Source organism: Brachionichthys hirsutus, chromosome 13 (assembly GCF_040956055.1).
Source record: "Brachionichthys hirsutus isolate HB-005 chromosome 13, CSIRO-AGI_Bhir_v1, whole genome shotgun sequence".
Classification (NCBI taxonomy): Eukaryota; Metazoa; Chordata; class Actinopteri; order Lophiiformes; family Brachionichthyidae; genus Brachionichthys; species Brachionichthys hirsutus.
The window spans coordinates 562436-580148 of NC_090909.1; the positions used below are offsets into that span (position 1 = coordinate 562436).

Sequence of the window (17713 nt, forward strand, 5' to 3'; positions counted from 1 at the left end):
GTACGCCACAGCAGGTACTCACCGGTACTAGTACTACACCGACAGAGTACACCACAGCAGGTACTCACCGGTACTAGTACTACACTGACAGAGTACGCCACCGCAGGTACTCACCGGTACTAGTACTACACCGACAGAGTACGCCACCGCAGGTACCCACCGGTACTAGTACTACACCGACAGAGTACACCACAGCAGGTACTCACCGGTACTAGTACTACACCGACAGAGTACGCCACAGCAGGTACTCACCGGTACTAGTACTACACCGACAGAGTACGCCACAGCAGGTACTCACCGGTACTAGTACTACACTGACAGAGTACGCCACAGCAGGTACTCACCGGTACTAGTACTACACCGACAGAGTACGCCACAGCAGGTACTCACCGGTACTAGTACTACACCGACAGAGTACGCCACAGCAGGTACTCACCGGCACTAGTACTACACCGACAGAGTACGCCACAGCAGGTACTCACCGGTACTAGTACTACACCGACAGAGTACGCCACAGCAGGTACTCACCGGTACTAGTACTACACCGGCAGAGTACGCCACAGCAGGTACTCACCAGTACTAGTACTACACCGACAGAGTACACCAGCGCTAGTACTACACCGACAGAGTACACCACAGCAGGTACCCACCGGTACTAGTACTACACCGACAGAGTACACCACAGCAGGTACCCACCGGTACTAGTACTACACCGAGAGAGTACGCCGCAGCAGGTACCCACCAGTACTAGTACTACTAGTTCAGCTCAATGTTTTCAACACTTCTTTCAGAATTATATTCTCTAATGAGCAACAATTCAATGAAGTCACAAATGCGTTGTCATGGTGACGATGTCGTGTTTCCAGGTCAGAGGTCAGGGGTCGCAGCCGGGCGGCGCCAGGAGACGAGACAAGGACTCGGACTGTGTCGTCTTGTAGACTCTTCGTCCCAGTCGTCGGTGTGAATCTAATAGCTTTATCAATGATTATTAGTGTTTATCGATCAGTGGAGGACAAGTAAAAACGCTTTGATTGTATCATTGAGCTTAAAGCTGATTGGTTGTTTGATCTAGCTAACGAGAGGCTGCTTTTCATCAGGACGTTTAACATGAATAATTTACTCATCAGTTTCTATTGGTTGATTCTTTGCAGGTTATTCACTTTCTAATAATTGATCGGTTAACAGATCATGTTGAAGCAAGGATGCTAATGTTCTAAAGTTCATGTGTTCAGAGATGAATCATGGTCATCTCTATAAATAAATCGGTTCTGTCCCAACGTCTTGTGTTTATTAAACAAGTGTCAAAAGCAAATTACAAAATGTAGAAAATGACACGATTTCAGGTCAAAAGTTGAGAAAGCAATGTTTTTCTACAGATCCGGTTTCATTTAGTTTTTATGGAGGAGTGCTTTGATTTTAGCCTCTTATCTAGTTTCTCTTTTCTAACACGCTTTACTAGGGTTAAACAGTTTTCCTACTTAATAACCCTAACCTAACCCTAACCCAACATAAAATAAGGACGTAAAAATGTTAGATAACTAGCGCGTCTCAAAATTATGGCAATTAACCAAACGAAGCCTAAGTGTCAAAATCCGTAATTTACAGTAACTTTTACTGGCTCCTGAACGCACCACGGATTCCAAGCATAGCACCACTGACGTCATGAGAAACACGGAGCCTTATTGGATGATTCCACGCACTTTGGAGACGCAGCATTTCTCATCGTAACCAAGATGGCCGTCCATGTTCAACAGAAAACCAAAAACGGACTGACGTTTTAAAGGAGTTTATTATTAAAATGCAGGAAGGGAAGAGGCCGAAGGTTCCAACGCCCTGAGGCGATCAAAAGGTTTCAGCTTCATCGCTCCTGTTGCATTGATACGTTTCAAGGCATCATCATCATCATCATCATCATCATCGTCATCAAACATGAGAACAGAATGAGAGCGTTTTGCGCTTTAAGTTGCTTCTCCGGTAAACTTTGACTCAGAGCTGCAGCTTCGTCGAGTAGCAAGTAGCGCTCTAGCACACAGGCTAGTAGCACTGTTAGCCTTTACAATAGCAGACAAGCCAGCAGCACGGTTAGCCTTTACAATAGCAGACAAGCCAGCAGCACGGTTAGCCTTTACTGTAGCACACAAGCTAGTAGCACGGTTAGCCTTTACAATAGCACACAAGCCAGCAGCACGGTTAGCCTTTACTGTAGCACACAAGCTAGTAGCACGGTTAGCCTTTACAATAGCAGACAAGCAAGTAGCACGGTTAGCCTTTACTGTAGCACACAAGCTAGTAGCACGGTTAGCCTTTACTGTAGCACACAAGCTAGTAGCACGGTTAGCCTTTACAATAGCAGAGCTCGTCCGTGAATAGTGGTTAAAACAAAAACTTTACGGAGTCACAGATCAAAGCGGCTTCATCCCAGAGAAATACTCGGTATTCTGGTTAATCGCTCAATTATGGGTGGAATTACTTAATAAATTGTGCCACGTCATGGCTAGCTCGACATTTCATGTTTCTAGCCGCTTCACTGGTTAGCTCAAGGCTAGCTCAACCCTTATACATCACAACCAAAGCAAAAAGGTCTTCAGTCATTTTGGAACGAATAAAAACTCCTTCAACAATTGTGCGTCATTAATTACAGGCAGCATGCTAGCTAGGTAGCTAACCAATACCTAGATGTAGTCCTTTGCTTTTTGTTTTGCTTTGTTGGTCACTTGTTATAGATTTAGTGTGCAAGAACATGCTAGCTAGCTAGCTAACCAGACGACTGCAGTTGTGTGTTACAAAGTCTGTTAGCTAGTCAGCTCGGATAAACTAAATCTAAATTCCATAAATAATTTGATTTAAACAGTATTTAAAATTGTTTGCTTAAAGATTTGGGTGATTCCATACAAACATCACAAGAGTAATTTTTTTTTTTTATATATTTTTTCTTTTTTCATCAAATCTGTGATAAGAAGCGTTTTTTCTGTTAAACACTTGAATAAAGCCACAAAACATCAGATTTAAGAAGCATTCAGGAAACCGACCGTCACAGGAAATAATGCTTCTGGGCACAGAGCTGCCTCTCCTGATTGGCTGGAATTAATCAGAATGCTTCATGTGACCAATCAGGGTGCTGTTCCCACTGTCAACAGCAGAGTTTAGCGTTAGCAAAATTAGCATGTCGTGCAAGGAGTGTTTATCTGAAATCCAGTTGGGACCAAAGTATGACCAAATAAAATGGAACGTAAATCAAAGTAGTTAACATTTTTTCCCACCAGAAAAATATCAACTTCTTATAGGAAACAATTCAAAATATATTCAAGATAAAATAAATAATTTGAAAACAAGAAATGTAACAGTGGTCTTTGAAGTCAGCAGCTGATCAGTTCTAAAACCAATCAAAGGAAAAGGACATTTTCAGTCAAATCAAAAGATAAAGAAAAGGGATTTTCAATGTCGAGCCTTGAAACAGGAAGTTATAACCTGGTCCAATCAGAGCCAGACACGTCACTGCCATAGCGCCCCCTGGTGGCCTGGGGTGGCAAAGGTGAAATTAAATGAGCAGAACAGACTAAACGAAAAGGTAGAACCCGGCACTTATTATTTATAACCACGTTTAGGTTTTCCCTTTTAAGCCAATTTCCAAACACTTTAATTCTCATGTAATTGTTACAAAAGATGGTTTATAAATAAAGTTTGAGTTGACAAACAAAAAATATGAAGTGTAATAAAATTCTGGTGAAAACAATAAAAAATTTGTATCGCTACAATATAACATTAAATACTGAATAGCGTCACAACGATTGTTCACAAATGACGACCCTCAAATTATTGGAGATAAATTCATGACCCGTTAGCTCGCCGTGACGACAGCGTTACCGACCAATCACAGGAGCCTTCCTGCAATGTGTGGTCCAGTTTTTAGCAAACAACAGAAGAGGTTTACTCGAGTTAAAAACAAACAAACTGTTCTGTTTTCGACCTCAGCTGGATTTTTGATGCGTTATTTCCTTCAATGATTTGATGAAGACGATCATAAATGGATTCGGCTGAAACGACTCACCGTTAAAGTTACCGTAAAAAAACACACCAAGGCAGATCAGCAGCAAACATGTCTGCTGATCACATGACCGCAGCGGCGCCAAATCCAGAGAAGTCTTCCAGGAGTGGAAAGGTCCAGATACTGCAATTTCCCAGCTGCTCTTAAACACAGCAAGATGAAAGTGAAAACTGACCGTGAGACGAAATGACATCAGAGCGGCGTCTGAAGGGCCCAGCGCTACGATTGGCCGGGCGGGCGGGCGACCATCACATGATCCCGTTGGTGACGTACTGGAAGGAGTCGTAGAGTTTGGTGGTGATGGAGCGCATCGATCCGTCCACCAGCTGCTCCACCTGCAGCTGCAGCTGCTCCTCCGTCAGGGACATGTGGAAGCGCTCCTTCAGGCCGCGGATGGTCCCGGAGCCGTGGAAACAGGACAGGTGGGACCCTGGAAGACAGACACGGGTCCATCAGGCGCGTTGGACCCGCCCGCCCGGCGCCGGGTCCAGGTCTCACCTTGCTGCATGATCTCCACCATTTGCAGGACCTTCTCCATGTGCTTCCTGGCGGCGACGAGACCCTGCAGCATCAGCATCTTATAGTAGACGAACATGTCGCCAGTCAGCCCGCCCATCACCTGGAACGCACAGACGGGATCAGGACGCGGGATCGGGACGCAGACGCCCCGCCCCCCCAAACCTCCGGCCTTCACCCACATCCACAAACTCTGAGGTCAGCTTGAAGGCGGACGTCTCGAAGCCGAGGTTCCGAGGAGAGCTGGAGAGGATGAAGCCGAAGTCGATGTGGATGATGTGACCTTCAGAGTCCAGCAGGATGTTCCCGTTGTGTCTGCGGAGACGGGCGACAAGTCAGCGCGCCAGAGAGCGTCACAGAGCATCACAGAGCGCCAGAGAGCGTCACAGAGCGTCACAGAGCATCACAGAGCGCCAGAGAGCGTCACAGAGCATCACAGAGCATCACAGAGCATCACAGAGCGCCGCCGGACGTGAAGGCGTGTCCCACCTGTCCTTGACCTGCAGCAGGTAACAGACGAGGCTGTACCCGGCGCAGCTCTGCACGAAGCTCCTCTGAGCCGTGAGGAAGGCCTCGGCGGTGAAGCCGCCGTGTTCCTGCAGGAAGTAGTCCAGCAGCGACAGCTGGCTCTGTTTACGGACCTGGAACCCAAAGCGAGACGTTAGCGCCACGGCAACGAGGCGCCATGATGTCACAGAGGAGACTGCGTCGGACCTGGTGCAGAGAGACGGCGTTGAGGACGGGCTCGATCATCCCGCTGTCCGACGACATCACCAGAATCTTGTAGGGTTTGATCCACAGAGGAACTCGCTCCTGCTGCCAGATGGACTGATCAGGAACAGATCAATGAAGAGGTTGTTCAGTCATGGGTTCAGGGCCCGGCGCCAGAACCCAGACCGGCGCCAGAACCCGGACCAGCCTGGCGCCTGAACCCAGACCGGCGCTAGAACCCGGACCGGCGCCAGAACCCGGCCCGGCGCCCGATTGTAATTTCTTCTAAAGACCTGAATGTGTCTTTGAGACGTTTTAAAAGAAACGACTCAACCTCTAATGATGATGTCATCACACGTGGTACCTGCAGAGTCCAGGTGTGACTCACCTGCAGCTGTCGGAGGACCTGATTGGCCAGCAGCTCCTGTCTCAGGTCGTCGCCACACTTGACAATCACTGACAGCAGCCTCCAGTTGATCAGGTGACCATACGGCGAGGCTTCTCGGATGCGCCTGCAGACACGCACGGTTTCAGCACGCACACACACACACACACACGCGCACGCACACACACACACACACACGCACACACCCGCACACACACACACGCGCACACACGGACGGTTTCAGCACACACACACACACACACACACGCGCACGCACACACACACACACACACGCACACACACACGCGCACACACACACACACACACACACGCACACACACACACGCACACACGCACGCACACACACACGCACACACACACACACGCACACACGCGCACGCACACGCACACACACACGCACACACACACACACGCGCACACACACGCACGGTTTCAGCACACACACACACACACACATACACGCACACACACACACACACACGCACACACACACACGCGCACACACACGCACGGTTTCAGCACACACACACACACACACACACACACACACACACACACACACACACACACACACACACACACACACACACACACACACACACACACACACACACACACACACACACACACACACACACACACACACACACACACACACACACACACGCGCACACCTGACTTTCTCCTCCCACGGTTCTTTGAGGGCCACCGCTGACGGGTCCTCGGGGTCCCGTCTGAACGCCGTGGGCGTGTGGGCGAGGTTCTCCGAGAGGCGGCGCCTGGAGAACCGACAGACGGGCCGGTCCGTTAGCGTTTCTGCTCGCGAGCATTCGCTCCCGGGGGGGGGGGGGGCGGTACCTGATGTCGCCGGCGGCGATGAAGACGGGCTCCTTGCTCTCCAGACTCGTGAAGCTGTCGACTGAAAACTGACTCACGTTGTCGCTGCTGGTCTGAGCCTCGGCCTGAAACACACGACGACACGTTGAGCCGGCCGGCCAATCAGAGGCGGCGCTCCACGCCAGCGCCCGGGCGACGCCCACCTCCACCTGCAGCTGCCCGATGTCGTCGGTGGCCCACGCCTCGTCATCGTTGTCGTAGTTCTGGACGGTGGAGAAACTTCCCGCTCTTTGTTCCGACGTCATCCCGCCGTTAGCGTTAGCGTTAGCCGGCGTGACCGCGCCACTGCCGCCACAGTCCAGGTTGTCCGCGGAGCGAGCGGACCGGATCCTCGCCTCTGGGATTCGGACCGGCACCGGAGACGCGTCGAAGCTCTCGCACTCCAGAACCTCCACGTAGATGATGTACGGCGCCTGAGGAGGAAGAGGAGGAGGAGGAGGAGGATGTCAGCCTGCCGGGGGCGGGGCCCCGTCGGCGCTCGGGCCTCGCCTTGTCTTTGGAGTTGAGCACCACCGCCTGCGTGTGGGGGATCCGGCACACGTGGTGCTGGCGCTCGGCCGTCGGCAGCCACGCCCGCGCCGGCAGCTTGTGGTTGAGCAGCGACAGCTCCGAGATCAGCCGCTGGGTCTTCTGCTCCTTGGTGGGCAGCGTGGCCAAACGCTTCCCGATGCAGAGGAGGGACCTCACGAAGTCCCTCTGGGGGCGGAGACGCTCCGGCTGGAACGCAAACCCGGAGCACGGAATCAGAGAGGATCCGGACGCAGAAACGTTTAATCATTTACGTTTTTACAGGACGGTCCGCGACGCGAGGAAAGTTAGACAAACTGCACTTCCCTGTTTATCCATCAGAGGGCAGAGTGGCTGAACATGTGGTAAACATGCCTGTTGCTATGGAGACGATAGCTGATGGTGGGTTTCCTGTAGAACGCCGGTTTGTGACCGATCGAGTTTCTCTTTGGGTGGATTTCCTGATCGATTCTTTACGATCGATTCTGATCAACCAGGACGTCGGAATGACGTTAAAAACAAACATCGGGATCAACGTTAGACCGGGGGGGGGGGGGGGGGCGTCAACGGAACCAACCCGGAAACAAACAAGAAACACGCTCTGATGACGTCATAGCACGTTTCCACGGAGACAGCAGATTTCAGGCTCGACTGACTGACTGGGACGCCGCGTGGAACGAGCTCTGCACGTTACAGCCCCGCCCACATCCATGCATAAACCGACCAATCACAGCGCTCACAACAAAAACAATCGACTAGAAATAGAAACATGAACGCCGCCGCTTTGACTGGAAATGAGCAGGTCCGTGACGGCGTGCGTTACAGGGGGCGTGGCTACAACATGCAGGACCTGAACCCGCCCCCCTGCAACCTCGATGAAGACGATTGCAGCCGCGAGTCTTCGTCTTACCTCCTCATGGACGGCTTCCACCTTCGGGTGGCTTCCTGTCCGTCGGAGGCCGGACCCGCTGCTCGCCATGGCGGCGTCCGACTTGGACCGCTGATGCGTTCTCCTGGGAGGGGAAGCGAACCCGGCGTCCTCGGCGCCGGGACGGTCCGGAGCAGGGCCGGCAGCGGAGGGCGAGGGCGAGGGCGAGGGCTCCGCGTCGCCGCTGTGGCGCCTCCGGTGACAGCGGCGGGAGGACGGCGAGCGTGCCGGGCTGCCGGGCGACGGGGCGCCGGAGGGCTTGAGCTCGTCGGACAGGATGAGCTTTCGGAGTTTGGCGCCTCTGGAGTGACGCTGCGTGGAGATGTGCATGTCGGAGGAGTAGGCGCCCAGCAGCCACGCCGCCAGCAGCGAGAACGTGATGCTGCCTCTGCAGCGGTGGATCTGGGGCGGAGTCAGAAGCAGTCAGAACACTCTGGGGCGGAGTCAGAAGCAGTCAGAACTCTAAGGCAGAGTCAGAAGCAGTCAGAACACTCTGGGGCGGAGTCAGAAGCAGTCAGAACTCTAAGGTGGGGTCAGAAGCAGTCAGAACACTTTAAGGCGGAGTCAGAAGCAGTCAGAACACTTTAAGGCGGAGTCAGAAGCAGTCAGAACACTCTGGGGCGGAGTCAGAAGCAGTCAGAACACTAAGGTGGGGTCAGAAGCAGTCAGAACACTTTAAGGCGGAGTCAGAAGCAGTCAGAACACTTTAAGGCGGAGTCAGAAGCAGTCAGAACACTCTGGGGCGGAGTCAGAAGCAGTCAGAACACTAAGGTGGAGTCAGAAGCAGTCAGAACACTTTAAGGCGGAGTCAGAAGCAGTCAGGACTCACCAGGTACGGCCGGATGGCCTCGCCCACCTCCGTGTCCATGTGCACGTACATGTTGAGCAGCTGCGGCAGGTAGAGGTCCACCTCGCCGTCCCGGAAGCTGAAGAGGCGGTTCCCGATGTACGCCTGCACGCCGGGCTCCTTGGACTTGTACAGGTAGGAGATCGCCATGGAGACGTCAAACAGCTTGGACTCAAACAGGCGGAGCAGCCACGATTGTTTCGACGGCGCCGTGGACTCGGGTCGGGGTGCAGCAAGCTCCTCCTCCTCCTCCTTGATAGAGCTGGCGTCGGCGCCGGCGTGCCGCTGAGGACCCGACGACTCGATGCCGTGCTGCTGCCATTTCTGTTCCGGCACTTCCTTGTTCTGAAGTTTGACCTTGAGAAGTACTTCCTGGCAGGCCTTCAGGGCTACTTCCGGGTCGATCACTAGAACCGGAGAACAAGCGGAGACCAGCGTGAGACCGAGAGAAGCTAGCGCTAACGTAGAGCCGGGCCCCAAACGGCCCCCCCGGTCCAGGAGAGCGACCCGTCCCGCAGGGCAGCCGGGACCCGGGACCCGGGGGGGCCATGCCGGGACGGGGGTCTGCTCGGGTTGATGAAGCATCTGGTTCCGATCCGCCCGGGCCCTCCTCCCTTTGGAGGTTTCTAAATACCGAGGAGGCGGGGCTTGTAGACAGGGACCGCTTCAGAATCCTCCGAGAACAACTGGAACATCTGGATTAGTCTGTTGATGCCAGGATCCGAACCCGGACCCGGTGACAACTGGGTCCCTGCTGGATGGTGGTGGATTTCAGTAGCCCCGCCTCCACCTCGGTAGCCCCGCCTCCACCCAGGACCCGTTTGTTTACACCGAAGGAACCAATCATCTCGCTTCCAGGCGTCTAACCCAGCCGGTTCTCACCTTGGTCGACCCCCAGGTCCATCTCCATGGCGTCCTCAGAGATGGCGTCCAGCGGGGGGCTCGGGCCTCGCAGGTCGCCGGCGGCCGACGCGGCGCTGCTGCCGGTGCTGGCGATGCTGCCGCTCGGGCTGGAGCTGCGGGGGCTGGCGCTGGGGGAGGACGGCTGCTCGCCGGCCGAGGGCGGCGGCAGCTGCAACTGGGGGCGAGGGTGATGATGATGATGGTGGCGGTGGGCGGGGCAGTCCGAGGAGCTCTCGGAACAAGAGGATGATGATGAAGAAGAGGAGAAAGATGAGGCACTGGATGGGGAGGAGGGGCAAGAGAATGTGGTGGGGGAGGAGGAGGAGGGCGGAGGGGGCGGGGCTGAGAGGGAGGGGCTATGGTGGAGCTGGTGCAGCGCGGGGGACATGGTGACCTCCGCGTCGGCCATTTGGAGGGGTCGGGTCAACCTGAAGAGGTGAAGAAGAAAAGCGTTACGGTTCCGTCCGGGGGAGGGGGGGGGGGGGGCTCGGGTCAGTTAGTGCCGTCATGTGACTCCATGTTTACGCACCGGCATGACGTCATGCAGTTACTTTTGAAAAGTTACACAGAGCGCATAGTAAAAGTACTCTCAACATTCCACGTCATGCATTTACTGAACATATCATGTAAAAAGTCCCCAAACAGAAACAGAGCACTACCGGAAACATTACCGTACCGGGAGTCCTCGGTACTACCGGAAATACCGGAAGGAACTACATCCACAGTAGTGTGATTACATCCCAGCAGGTACTCATAAGCTAGCGGTAAGTGAGGGAAGATCAAACAAGATGCAGTCGCTTCAAAACCAGATGACAAGCTAGCGGAGGAGGAAGAGAGGAGGAGAGGAAGAGGAGGAGGGGGCGGAGAGCCGCTCCCTCCTAATGAAAACAACACGGAGGAAGGAGGTCAGCCGACCCGCAGGAGGCCCGCAGGAAGCCCGCAGGAGGCCCGCAGGAGGCCCGCAGCTCGGGTAACACGGGCGGCTAACAGCTAGCTTAGCAAGAAGCACCGACAGAAGCAAAGAGTGGAGAAACCAGCTGGAGGCGGAGACCTGCCCCGGATCCCGGAGCCGCGTCCCTCCGGGTTTAACGTACACGGGTTCGCGTTTGATCCGGATTCTGTCCCGGGTTGAATCGCGCTGTTTATTCCGGGTCTCGGACCGGGTCTCGGACCGGGTCTTCAGGCTCCGATATGATCCATCTGGTCCCGTTTTCGTGGCTTGGCTCCGCTGGGTCGGATTCTGCTTTAAATCAACTGTGACGCAACATCCGTCAAGACGGTCGCAGCGTGACACGACCGGAACTTCCTGGAATCGTTTTCACAATAAAAGCATAAAAAAAATCGAATGTGTCTAAAAACGGATTTGACTAGTTTATTTACGACTTTAAATCCTAAAATATATTTAAATCTGTACAATACGTAAACGCAACTTTTCAAATAGTCACATCTGAACCTGTGATAAATTAATAAATCCAATATCTTGTGTTTAATAGCAGCTGAAGGTCATTAAGGGTTGAACTGTATCCTTCAACTCTAGATGTTGATATAGAATAATAACAGAATGTATTTCATGAAAACATGCTCACAATGAAACGCAATACATGTATTTATATATTATGTTTATCCTGCTTGTTTTTTTTAAAGTTTGAAGAAGCCGCTATCGATTCCTGCTGCACGCATTCACTTGTTTCCGTTCTGGGGAACATCCATCCACCGGTTCCTTCCTCATCCATCTCATCCACCCAATGGCATCTCTAGGTTTTACATTTGATCGCTTTAATTGCCTGCCTGCCCCCCCCCCCAGCCGGTCATCGTGTTAAACACAACGAACCCTTTGGACCGGGACCGCTGATGTGATGTTGGAGGACGCTTTTCTTTTCTCACCACACACAACAATAAATTCATAACATACAAGGACCATCTCTGTTTTAACAGTGCAACTTTTAATTTCAGTTCTATCTGAAATGGGGGGGGGGCTCGGAGACAGAGATCCACTTCACTTCAGTGAGCAATGACACAGTAGCATCATTAGTGCTATGCTAGCAAGTGTATATGCTACCCTACACTCACTTCATGGCAAATAGCAAACGCTCGAACTCACTTTCCCATCATGCAACAGGGATCATTTTAACAGTCTCAACGTGTGTCAGTGTCCCTTTAAGCGACCCGAGGCTCTTTCTGAAGGACGGGGGGAGATTTTTGTACAGATCTGCGCGTACAGGATGGAAAACAGAGACGGTTGTAGCACCAACGATGAAGAAGACACTCACCGAGCGAGAGGCGCTTTGGCAGACATCGCCATGACGACAGGTGGCAGAACTCCTTCACCACAGAGGAGGAATTGACAAATGAAAGGTTTTTCAAGAATAGAAACAAACATGAATTCACAAACTGCATCCACTTCTTTAAACAATTAACTGATCAGTCAATTAGAACTTTGACGGAAAACTAGCCTGCAGTATTTTTAAACGGGTTAGTTCCCTTTACTTTGTTTTAAAATGCAGAGAGAATAATGAAATCAATATCTTTGGCTTTGTGGCTGAACAAAACGAGACACGAGTGTCGGGAAACGCTGATTTCCAGAACTCAAAAATGATGAACAAGTTCATGAACAATGAGTCACTTTGAAGTATTTCAGCTCATACTAATATTACGTTTTCATCCCAAACACTGGTTTTATTGTCTGGGTTTTACGCTACTCTCCTGTGTCATCTCATCTGTTGATTATGGCGTCCATTATCAGGTAACTTGTGACTTCTTCTTTTGTTGTTTGATTGAGCTTTGTTGACCTTTGCTTTATTTTGAAAGTATTGCTAATGCAGCAATTCCTTCAGCGGCGACCGAGTTAGCACGAAGGACGCCGCTAGCAGGCTCATAAATGTCACTGAAACAAGTGACAGAAGCTAATTCCTGCTAACATCACACTTTCAGCGCTACGCGGCAGCTAGCTTTGTGCTTCGCTATCTGTCTCTGAGCTTCAACATGAAAGGAAGAATTTCTCCTCGGTTTTCTCATGACATCCTCATTAACCATCAATTCACAGCAATTAACTTCTGCGGTAGTGACAACTGTAAAGAGTACCATACATTTCACACACTAGAAATCTCACACTGGTATAGCCATAAATTAGCATGTTGCTAAGGAAGTCCAGACAGTCAGTGACTGACGAGAATATAAAAATGACAAATGACGGCGTGACAGAAAAGAGAACGATGGGACAATATTCCTCATCCCAAACAGAATAAAAACGAGGACTAAAACCAAAGCTGCTCAGAAGAGCCCAGATTCACCTTTAAGCCACCTCTTTATAGCTTCTCCAGGACACCAGAGGACAGACAGAGGACAGACAGAGGACAAAGATTTACGAAATAAAGTTTAATTAGTTTGGAAATTAATTATCATGTGAATAAAGTCAAAATGAGCAGAGGCTGTAACTTTAATGGTAAATAGCCGTGTCTCCAACACATTGCTCAGGTATACCAGAGTACTAGTACTAAGAGTACTAAGAAAAACTAAGAACCACTGGGAGGAAATCCTTCTGATGATACTCGTCCCGCCTCCAGGATGTCCTGGGAAGCTCCCAAACTTTCATTATTGCCCCATTCCTAGCTTTCTGGGGACTAGAGGTGAATCCAGACCAAACCTTATTTAAGAACCTTTAAAAGGTTCTAACCCGTAGTACCTGCCGCACCTGTCCACGTCAGGGTGGCCTCCATCAGGAGCCGGTCCTTCTGTCCTCTTCTTTCATCTGCTTCCTTAATTTGACTGAATCGAAGCAGTTGAAGACAAAAGAGGGACGAGAAGAGGACAGAAAAGACGACAAGCGGACTTTAGCCCGGACGCCTGCGGAGGCCTTCTCCTGCTGTCAGCCCACAGACAGGGGAACAGTCAGACAGTCGCACAGACAGACAGACAGGGGAACAGTCAGACAGTCGCACAGACAGACAGACAGGGGAACAGTCAGACAGTCGCACAGACAGACAGGGGAACAGTCAGACAGTCTTACAGACAGACAGACAGGGGAACAATCAGACAGTCTTACAGACAGACAGACAGACAGGTTCTGTCCAGTCTGTTTTGAAGTGCAATGGGAGCTGATGGAAGGACAGTCGAGGCTCTGGCTTCATTCGTCCCTCTTGATTGGCTCTGTGCTTTTGCCAATAAGGGATTTCCACCAATAGGGGAAAGCAAAGGTAAGGGGCGGGGCATTGTCGCAGTGAGGTAAACGCTGATCAGAAAACGATGACAGCTAGTGTTCCTCGGTCTTTGAGGAGGTGCTGCTGCTCCGTCCGGCCTCCTCGTCCTCGTCCTCCTCCTGCTCCTGCTTCTGTGCAGTCGTGGAGGAAGAGGAGGCCGGAGCACCTGAAGCCGGAGAGGCAGACGGTATCGGCGGGCTGTTGTGCAGCGTTATCTGCACCTCCCCCTGCTCCTCGTGCAGCGTGGGCAGAGGAAGAGGACGAAGGTGAGCGGGGGGGGCGCTGCTGCTGTTCTTATTGCTCGGTCTCGGAGCTTTCTGGATCACCTCCACCATCGGGGTCCGCCCTGAAGCCGCCAGCTCCCATCTCGGGTTCCCCGGACTCTGGAGAAGCAGGAGCGGCCTGCTGCGCCGGTCCGTCTCCCCCGCCCCCCCGGGCTGACACTGCACTAGAACGCCACGGTGCTCGATCAGCCGGCGGGTCGGGTCGGACGCTGGTGCGAGCGGGCTCAGAATCACCCCCGACTGGTCCGGGATCACGATCTCCACCACGGCCTGTGAGGAGGAGGCCTTCTGGATGACTCCTCCAGACAGAGAGGTGACGATGGGAGACTGGGGAGGAGCAGCAGCTGCAGGAGGGGGCGGGGCATCCTCCGGCCGTGGTTTTCTTGGTCGACCGCGTTTACGTTTCACTGGAGGACTGGCGGCTCCACAAGACGCGCCTACTGCGCCGCCCGGCATCACCGCCTCCAGGGGGCGCTTGCTGGCATTGCCTCGTGCTTTCTGCACCACAGAGGTGGGCTGGGCGGGGCCACGCTGTTGCAGTTGAGGAGGAAGAGGAGGGGTGACCTTCTCCCTCTCGTAAGACAGGCATCCCTGAGGCAGGAACATCACTGGGACCGGTCCCCCCTGTGGCGGGGGCAGTGTTGCCATGGCAATGACCTTCACACCACCACTGCTGGCGGCGGCGGCCGCCGAGCCTCCGGGTCCAGGCGGCCCCCCGACACCTGAGGCATCTTTGGGCGCCAGCGATGGAGGAGAGGAGCGGACAGAGAGCTGAGTCTTATCGGGGATGGAGCTCCGAGGGAGGATTCTGGGCAGCTGCTTCATGTAGGCTTCCACCTGATCGACATCAGTCAAACGTGATCACAGGGCTGATTGATCAGGTCATCAATATCAGAAACAGAAACAGAAAGCAGAAAACCTGACGACAATGTGGAAGGTTCTGCTGAATCGAAGTGTCATCACTCGAGACTGACAGGTGTAGCTTAGCAGCAGGTGTAGTTTAGTCCAGGTGTAGTTTAGTACAGGTGTAGTTTAGTCCAGGTGTAGTTTAGCAGCAGGTGTAGTTTAGTACAGGTGTAGTTTAGCAGCAGGTGTAGCTTAGCAGCAGGTGTAGTTTAGTACAGGTGTAGTTTAGTCCAGGTGTAGTTTAGCAGCAGGTGTAGTTTAGTACAGGTGTAGTTTAGCAGCAGGTGTAGCTTAGCAGCAGGTGTAGTTTAGTACAGGTGTAGTTTAGTACAGGTGTAGTTTAGCAGCAGGTGTAGTTTAGTACAGGTGTAGTTTAGTCCAGGTGTAGTTTAGCAGCAGGTGTAGTTTAGTACAGGTGTAGTTTAGCAGCAGGTGTAGCTTAGCAGCAGGTGTAGTTTAGTACAGGTGTAGTTTAGCTCCATATTTCTGTTGTATTCTGCTAGCTGGTCGCTACTCTTTTCCGATTACTCTAGTTCCTGTAAAAACACACCTGTGTACAACGAATACATGTTTGCGTCTTACTTTGCGGCCAGCGGCTGGGGGCGTGTCCGGCCACGGTTTGGCTGACTTGTCTCCGGCCGGCAGCTTCAGGACACATGAGGACGAAGCGTCTCCGAGTTCCCTCTGAAGACAAACAGGAAGCAGCGAGCGTTCGTGACGGGTCGCCATGAACGAGAGCCCTGATTGGACGATTGGACTCGTGACATCACCTTCTGGTCAGCGGCGCCATCGCTGTCAGCTTTCGTGATGACGGGCGTCTTCTTGATGACCTTATGGGGCTTGGCTGGTCCTGCTGCAAAGAGGCGTGGTCGTCAACAGACACACACGCAGACGCACACACACGCACGCACACACACACACACACACCTGCGAGCGCTGCTGAGGTGACCAGCTCCGCCCGGCTGCAGCGAGGGTTGACGATGTGCTCCTGGATCAGGTAACGGGCGATTTCCACGACGGTGTCGAACGAACGCTTCAGGATTTTCTGCGCCCAATCACAGATCAGCTCACACGCTGCCTCCGTCACTTCCTGTTTGTACGTCTGGACCAGCTCGGTCAGCTCCGCCTGAGACGAGGAAGAGGACGCCTGTTCAGAGAACGGTGCGTGTGTGTGTGTGTGTGTGTGCGTGTGTGTAGGTGTGTGTGTGTGTGTGTGCGTGTAGGTGTGTGTGTGGGTGTGGGTGTGTGTGTGTGTGTGTGTAGGTGTGCGTGTAGGTGTAGGTGTGTGTGTGTGTGTGTGTGTGCGTGTAGGTGTGTGTGTGGGTGTGGGTGTGTGTGTGTGTGTGTGTGTGTGCGTGTAGGTGTAGGTGTGTGTGTGTGTGTGTGTGTGTGTGTGTGTCTCTACCGGGTCGTTCTTCAGGTCCAGGTTTGGCAGCAGAGGCATGTTGAGGACCGTCTTCCTTCTGATGCCGCTGTAACAGTACGTATCAGCTGGGCCAGTTAGGGAATTCAACCAGCAACCCTGAGTCTGACTTACAGCGTGTGGACCAGAGGTCTTAGTTAAACAGCAAAGAACCACAAACAGACCAGAAACTCTCCACCAATCAGAAGCGGCCGAGGGCGGGGCCGCAGCAGGAAAACACCCGTCTATCTATTTATAGCATCGCGTGACGTCCCCCGTCCCGTCTGTCCCCGTCTGTCCAGCGGGTGGAAGGATATTTGGACTGTCCTCTGCCGCCGAGCCGCCGAGCCTTGATGTTGGGGAAAATGTCTCTGATGATCTTCCCAAAGTTGGCGGCGCTCAAAGGTCGATGCTGCAGGTTCTCGCAGTATCTCCTGGAGGGCGGAGCCACACACGTCAGGGGTCATGTGACTTACGACTGACCATTGCGTGTGTGTGTGTGTGTGTGGGGGGGGGGGGCTGACTTGTACGTCTCGTAGACGTCCTGTTTGGGCAGGCAGGTGTCCGAGTGCTCCTCCAGGTGACTCCGGATCCAGTTACAAGTGTGAAGTTGGTCGGCGGTGCTGAGCGAGCTGGAGTCGCCGCCGCCGCCGCCGCCGCCGCCGCTACACACACACACACACACACACAGCGCACGTCAGTGGGAACACACATCCACGCCGGCCCTCGGCGGCAGCGCCGACCTCTTGTCGCCGGCGCCGGGTCCAGAAGGCAGCTGCAGGTACAGGTAGAGCTTGTCGTTGTCAGAGAAACGCTGAACGTCCTGCTGTGGGAACGGAACAGAGCGTCACACGGGCGCCTGCACACGCACACGCACACACACACACACCCGAGGACCGGTGGATTAGGAAGGCCACAGGTTCTTACCAGGATCTGGTCCACTTTGTTCTGAACATTCTTGCTGCAACGAGCAGAACACACGGATGTGGCGTTTAGCCGAATGAAAAACGTTTCTGTGTTTTTCTACCACGAGGACACAAAGTCCCGCCCCCACTTACGAGATGTTGCTCTTGAGTTTTTGCAGCAGCATGCTGGGCTCCGTGTCGCCCTCCCCCACCTCCAGACCCGCCGGGTCCCCCGGCTGGTCCTGCTGGTCCTCCGCCAT

The 17713-nt window shown here is 53.0% G+C and overlaps 3 protein-coding genes across 4 annotated transcripts in view; 1 reads left to right on the forward strand and 2 right to left on the reverse strand.

The window, feature by feature from the left end:
* The window catches only part of mindy1 (MINDY lysine 48 deubiquitinase 1), a 5913-nt gene extending 4636 nt beyond the window's left edge, over positions 1 to 1277 (forward strand). For both annotated transcript variants that reach the window (XM_068746838.1, XM_068746839.1), the window contains one exon: positions 867 to 1277. In XM_068746838.1, coding sequence (XP_068602939.1) covers positions 867 to 938 — 72 coding nt within the window. In that variant the 3' untranslated portion in view covers positions 939 to 1277. The remainder of the gene's footprint in view (positions 1 to 866) is intronic.
* A 3016-nt stretch (positions 1278 to 4293) lies between these two features.
* On the reverse strand, positions 4294 to 11063 carry LOC137902758 (phosphatidylinositol 4-kinase beta-like). Its single transcript, XM_068746828.1, has 14 exons — positions 10855 to 11063; positions 9740 to 10188; positions 8840 to 9264; positions 7993 to 8412; positions 7065 to 7292; positions 6719 to 6988; positions 6537 to 6640; positions 6353 to 6457; positions 5661 to 5784; positions 5276 to 5389; positions 5051 to 5202; positions 4744 to 4876; positions 4544 to 4664; positions 4294 to 4475 (listed from the first exon to the last, which is right to left on the reverse strand). The coding sequence occupies exons 2-14, from the start codon at positions 10167 to 10169 to the stop codon at positions 4294 to 4296; spliced, it is 2808 nt and encodes a 935-aa protein (XP_068602929.1). The 5' UTR covers positions 10170 to 10188; positions 10855 to 11063.
* Positions 11064 to 14009: 2946 nt separating this feature from the next.
* rfx5 (regulatory factor X, 5) lies at positions 14010 to 17713 on the reverse strand. The gene is made up of 10 exons (XM_068746836.1): positions 17607 to 17713; positions 17476 to 17509; positions 17292 to 17374; positions 17073 to 17213; positions 16866 to 16982; positions 16552 to 16630; positions 16074 to 16272; positions 15917 to 15999; positions 15729 to 15830; positions 14010 to 15077 (listed from the first exon to the last, which is right to left on the reverse strand). Exons 1-10 carry the CDS (start codon positions 17711 to 17713, stop codon positions 14010 to 14012), a joined length of 2013 nt encoding a protein of 670 aa, XP_068602937.1.